Raw genomic sequence first — 6,501 nt, 5'->3', positions numbered from 1 at the left:
GCACAAGGGTATATTAATTTTGTTCACATAACGGTTGTTTGTAACAGGCAAAACGAATCGAGATAGATATAGACAAATGTATACATAAATGATCAGGATGAAAAAAGAAATCGATTAAGCCATGTCTGTCTGTCCGTCCGTCTGTCCGTCTGTCCGTCTGTCCGTCCGTCCGTGTACACGATAACTCGAGCAAAAATTGAGATATCTCAACGAAATTTGGTATGTAGGTTTCCCTTAATCCAAGGTAGGTTGGTATTGAAAATCGGCGAAATCGGACTTTAACCACGCCCACTTCCCATATAACGGTAATTTCCAGAAATACGAAAACTGCGATATTTTAGTAACTAATGAAGATAATTCACTCAAAATTGATATTTATAATAAGTTTTAGACGAAATATAAGAATATTATAAATTTTTTGAAAATGGGCGTAGCCACGCCCATTTATGGTTACATGTGTATATCTTGGTAACCGCTGCACCAATTTCTTCCAAACTTGGCAAAGTTGTTGGCCTTCGCACAACATACCAAGTGGCCGAAAATTTTTAAAATCGCTCAATAACCACGCCTACTTCCCATATAACGGTAATTTTCAGAAATACGAAAACTGCGATATTTTAGTAACTACTGGAGATTATTCCCTCAAATTGATATTTACATTAATTTTTAGACGAAAAATAAGAATGTTATAAATTTTTGGAAAATGGGCGTAGCCACGCCCACTTATGGTTACATGTGTATATCTTGGTAACCGATGCACCAATTTCTTCCAAACTTGGCACTGTTGGTGGCCTTGATACAGCATACTAAATGGCCGAAAATTTAAAAAATCGGACAATAACCACGCCTACTTCCCATATAACGGTAATTTTCAGAAATACGAAAACTGCGATATTTTAGTAACTACTGGAGATTATTCACTCAAAATTAATATTTACAACAATTTTTAGACGAAAACTAAGAGTGTTATACATTTTTGGAAAATGGGCGTAGCCACGCCCATTTATGGTTACATGTGTATATCTTGGTAACCGCTGCACCAATTTCTTCCAAACTTGGCACAGTTGTTGGCCTTGGTACAGCATAAAAAATCGCCGAAACTTTTTAAAATCGGACAATAACTACGCCCACATCCCATATAACGGTAATTTAGAGAAATACAAAATCTTCGATAAATCAGTAAATATTGAAGCTAATTTATTCAAAATTGATGCTTGCAACAACTCTTTACCAAGAAATACGTTTATGTTAAAATTTTGGAAAATGGGCGTGGCACCGCCCACTTATGATCACATATAGGTATATCGGTAACCGTTCTACCAATTTGTACCAAACTCGGTGTGGTTATTGTGCTTGCCACATATAACCAAAACGTTGAAAATTATTGAAATCGGACTAAAATAACGGCCGCTTCTCATGTAACGGTAAATTTCAGAAATGCTTGAAACTTCAATATTTCGAAATTGAAGGACGCTAATTTACTCAAAATTGATACACCCCGGCTTACCATCTAGCGGAAGGTTTCGGAAAGGTGAAAAAACATATATTTAATACTTGCGCCGGGTATTTAATGTTCGGCTCCGCCCGAACTTAGACTTTCTTACTTGTTTTTATTGGGATTACAAATTTTTAACACTGACTCGGATTCTCCGCATAAAAATACATACCTTTTGTCTGAAACGTTTTTCCGGTTTGAACCGGAAGTGGGTCAAGCTGATCGCAAGTCCATTTTTTTAAATTGTACATGTGTGTGCTACAGATTCGGATTCTGTGAACAAAAGTACGCAACTTTTGTTTTGATATTTTTTCTCGGAAGTGCCTTTTTCAATCTCTAAATGACCTTCGAACTTTAACTCGTCGTGGACTCTTGTTGAAAAGTGTTCTCTAATCTCTTTTAAAAAATGGACTTCCGGTCAATATAACCCATTCCCGGTCGAAACCGGAAGTCGGTAATACGACCAAAAGATGGAGCATTACCGATTTAGTCGCAAAAATTTTTGAGGTTTTCAATAAAAAACATATCCCTCCATTTTAGAGGGGGTGGACGGGTGATCTAGGACACCTTGTGTGTCGATATGCATACATATGTATGTACACATTCAAATAAATTGAAATGTATGAATACGGGTCATTCTATCGAAGGCGGCACCACAGATAAAAAAATAAATTACATAGATTGTGTTTAAATCTGTGAAAAGACAGATATAATTATTCTTTAGAAATAGATTTCTATGGATTAATTTTTCACTATTTTCTCTATTTTTATTGTTATAAGCCTAGCCATGGTGGAACTATTGCAGATAGAATATATTTTCGCCAAATTGTCAAGACATTCCTGGCGTTTCAAAAGTGACAATGCAAAAAATAGTTATCCAAAAAGAAAGTACAATTCATGGACTTTAAAACGGTGGCAAGTCAGTACAAAAATTCATGGTTGGTGAGAAGTCACAGCAATGCGTGCATTACCAGCATTTCATGTAACCAATTTATGTAATTAAAAAAAAAAACGAATGTTAAATTATTTAATTCAAAACTTCTCAAGACAAATTCTATGAGTGAAGTGAAATTCGTTTTTAGACCATTAGAAACGTGACATACGTATTAAAAAGTTTGTTTTACTCGAATTTTTTAAAGTGTTATGGATACAAAAACCTGGATGAAAAGAATCCATCCAACAGGTCTATTCTGCTTGTTACCGAAGTTTTCCTATCCGGAAAATTGTATTACCAAAAAATTTTACCAGTTCTTGTCACCGTGATTCTAGGTACGTTGGTAATGCAGTTAAAATATTCAGCAATTCAGCTATTAATAATTGAGGAAATTCTGGCATTGCATAATTCACGGGGAAATACTTTTTTAATAGCTTATGAGATGGTAACAAAATTTACCGGTTACAAGAGTACACAGAATGCGAAAAGGGCTTAAAAATTGACAGGAACTTTATTTACCGGTTACAAAATTTTTATTACCAGCGCAGAATAGACCTGTAAGTATAAATTTCCAGCAAAAACTGCTATGGTTAGATATATACATACATATGTATATATGTACATTAGTGCTGGTGATTTTTTTTTGACTATGCGGATATAGCATAGGAGGATTCTACGTGTAATTCTAAAAAAATTTGCCAAAGAAACTACAGGTCTTAAATCAATTCGAATTTCCAAATTTCGCAAATAGGTTCTAGGAAAATGTGAAAATTTTCACTATTGGTGCCTCTGGCGGAAGTTTTAAGAAAATTACAAGCGCAGAAATGGATTCCTCGTTCTAAAAAAAAAACTCTTAAAGCATGTTTTTATACAGCATTTGCTTTCGGCACTACAACAAAATGCTAAGAAACCTATTTCGCAATTTGGCAAACTCCAAATTAATTTTAGACCCATGGTTTCCTCGGGAAATTTGCTTAGGATTACACGTAGAGTCCTTCCGTGCTATACGCACATAGTCGATAAAATCTCGCCATACAAATCTACCCGCCCTAATGTACATAACCGCGTATCGTGGTTCTGAAAAACCTAGTAACTGACATTCGTGCCAAAAAAAAACTATTTGCTCACCGGAGGCTGCTGACATCAAACTTATCCATTCATACTAAAATATCGATACGTAGATATAAGAAGACGAGATAATTATGGATAAAAGAGAGAACCATTTTGAAATAACGCAAGTTTTACACCCTCCTATAAAATTTGGGCAACATCACATACGAGGTTTGGCATTTTCTTGATTCGCGGTTTTTTACTTTAAACGACGATATGTCATTTCGAGAGATTAGTGTATGTTAAAATCGAATTTTGGGTAAAGACAATGTATAACCCATAATTGCCAATTTATTTCCAATGCACCATAAACACACTCACTCCAGCCCAATAAAGAGAAACGACTACATACGTTGTTTTTAGTTAAAAATTTATTCTTTTTCTGCACACTTATATTAAAATACAGACTTTTTCTCTTAAAAATCAAACAACTTTTACACCTACATATTTAATAAAAATTGTATGAGTTGATGAATTAATTCGATGAGACGCTGCTATATGTATGTAACTATTCTACACATTTGGTTTTTAATTTTTTGGGTTCTCCTTTGGATTCTCCTTCACGTTCAAGTGTGCTGGTCCAGTCTGTTGAATTTGGATGACTCGTTCGTTGGACTTTTCCACGGCAGGTTTTGGTACACTGACTGTTAACAAGCCATCCGATGACAGTGATGAGACTACTTGCTCTGCATCGAAGCCTTTAGGCAGTGTATAGCGACGCATAAAATGACGAGATATGTACCCATGGTCATCTGCTCGCTCCTCATGTTTACCTTCTACCACGATGTGGTTGTCAACCACTTTAACGCTCAGCTCATTCGGCTTAAACAGCTGCACTCCCATACTGGCTTGAAATCCATCTTTTCCCACCGAGGCCATAGGCAGATCTCTTTCAAATATCCCTAATTGGCCACTCGGCAAAGTGGTGATCGCAGGCAAGCGTGTGTGGAATACCGGTGTTAGATGGTTAAAATTGTCAGCCACACTCAAGAGCAATGGTAGGCTCGCCATTCTAAATTTGGTGTGATGTTCCCTTCTTTTCACTTATAAATGGTATCTAAAATGCGGTAACTTAACAACGTTAGCTTCTTTAGCTTTTGTATAATATACTACTGTGAGCGCTTATTCAACGCTTTGATTTGCTGGAACTTAGTTTCAAAGTTAACTATGCCGGTGGTTGCAAGTGCCCGTCTTTATATACTCATGGCGCGCCATGGCTGGCGGAGAATATTTCGATGCGTTGTGCGATATTTGTGCATATGTGCATACAATGGACATACACAATACTTATGTACGTACATATCGCACACCGTCTCCAAAAGAGGCACAACTCAAAATTTGGCTTGTATGCAATTATGCTCTAAAAATTTACACTGTGCTTTTATTTACCTTTCAGCAAAAGCTGGAGCAAATTTTTATTATAATTTGTTAAAAAAAAACCTAAGGTAAAGTCCCCCTTGCCGATATGATTATCATGTGTTAAGAAATAGTTTTTCGCATTTTCGGACAAACGTGTAATTTTGAGTTGTGTCCCTTTTGAAGACGGTGTGCCATATGTGCAATGCATGCATTTTCTCTCACGCAACAATAACCGAAGTTTCTTCCTCTCTAGAAATTGTTCTGCGCATAGCTTGTTTATTGAAGACAAAGGATCCAGAAAATTCGAGCTCGAGCGAGTTCGCTGGTTGGCATTAAAAGCTCAAAAAAAGGCAGCTGTTTGGTCAAAATGTTTGCGATTTAAACAATTTGGGGTGCGAATTCAAGAACATTTGCATTTTTTATGTTTGCATGCCTGCAAGTAGGTACATATGTATGCATACATATACATATGTACATAGTACACAAAACAAATTCATCTCAGCTTGTGCCACTAATTTATGGATTCAACATATTTAATTTATTTATTAAATACCTTAACCTAACATGGCAATTTTTCGGTATATAACAATCCTAAGGGGTGGCGGCATTAAAAATCCGACCTTATTTTTTTTACATACATTTTTGGACCACTTAATGTACATGGATAGGCCAAATTTCAAATAGTGGTCTGATAAAACCTAAACCAGTATTCCTTGTTGACATCGTGTGCACAGACGGACGGACAGACACTCACCGCTTAATCGATTTCTCTTTTCATCCTGATCATTTATGTATACATTTGTCTATATCTATCTCGATTAGTTTTGCCTGTTACAAACAACCGTTATGTGAACAAAGTTATAACACCCTTGTGCACAAGTGCGCTCGGGTATAAAAAATAACAATTATTTTTGATTTTTATATTATATGTCTTAGACAACAGTTATTGTAGACCTTTATTTATAAAAGTCATCAATAAGAATTAGTCAGTGACTTTTACTTTTAAAAGTCATTAATATAAATCAGTCACCGACTTTTATTTTTTAATCATTCGTATAAAAGCCATTAACATTTTTGGCAGTTAAGAAGGTGTTGGGAAACAAAAGTTTCCTATGACTTATAAAAAATTACTTTTATAAGTATGATTTAAAAAATAAAGGTCAGTGAAAGTCTTCGATAACTGTTATCTAAGATATATAATTCAAAATAAAAAATAACCGTTATTTGCAGATTATTTAGATAAAAATCAAAAGTAATTGTTATTTTGGATTTATAAAATAAAAGTCAGAAATAACGGTTATTTAAGGAGTAATTAAATAAAAGTCGAAAAATAATTGTTAAAGAGCCATTTTTTTAATAAAAGTTGTAATTTTTACGGTCCCTATAACGGTCTACTTAAAACATTGATAGAATTTACAGTTTAAATCAAAAAAAAGTTTATTAGTATATATATATCTAATATGTATATCTAACATATAAATTTCGGTCACGTCAGTAGCAGAGTTTTAAGTCAAAAATATATCCATATTGCTTTACATATAAATTCCAAAGGGTAGACGTATCCACGGGAAGGTCATAGCTCGACATAGATACGCAAAAAATT

The 6,501-nt window shown here is 34.8% G+C and overlaps 1 protein-coding gene across 1 annotated transcript; it reads right to left on the bottom strand.

Annotated features, from left to right (window-relative positions):
- Positions 1–4,042: 4,042 nt before the first annotated feature.
- Positions 4,043–4,716, bottom strand: LOC118754145 (heat shock protein 23-like). Its single transcript, XM_036489005.1, has one exon. It carries the CDS (start codon positions 4,548–4,550, stop codon positions 4,068–4,070), a length of 483 nt encoding a protein of 160 aa, XP_036344898.1. The 5' UTR covers positions 4,551–4,716; the 3' UTR covers positions 4,043–4,067.
- Positions 4,717–6,501: the final 1,785 nt, after the last annotated feature.

This window comes from Rhagoletis pomonella, unplaced genomic scaffold, assembly GCF_013731165.1.
Source record: "Rhagoletis pomonella isolate Grant_MI unplaced genomic scaffold, Rhpom_1.0 Rhpom_scaffold_03447, whole genome shotgun sequence".
Classification (NCBI taxonomy): domain Eukaryota; kingdom Metazoa; phylum Arthropoda; class Insecta; order Diptera; family Tephritidae; genus Rhagoletis; species Rhagoletis pomonella.
The sequence above is the reverse complement of the archived record's forward strand: the minus strand, read 5'-3'. Positions and strand labels throughout refer to the sequence as shown.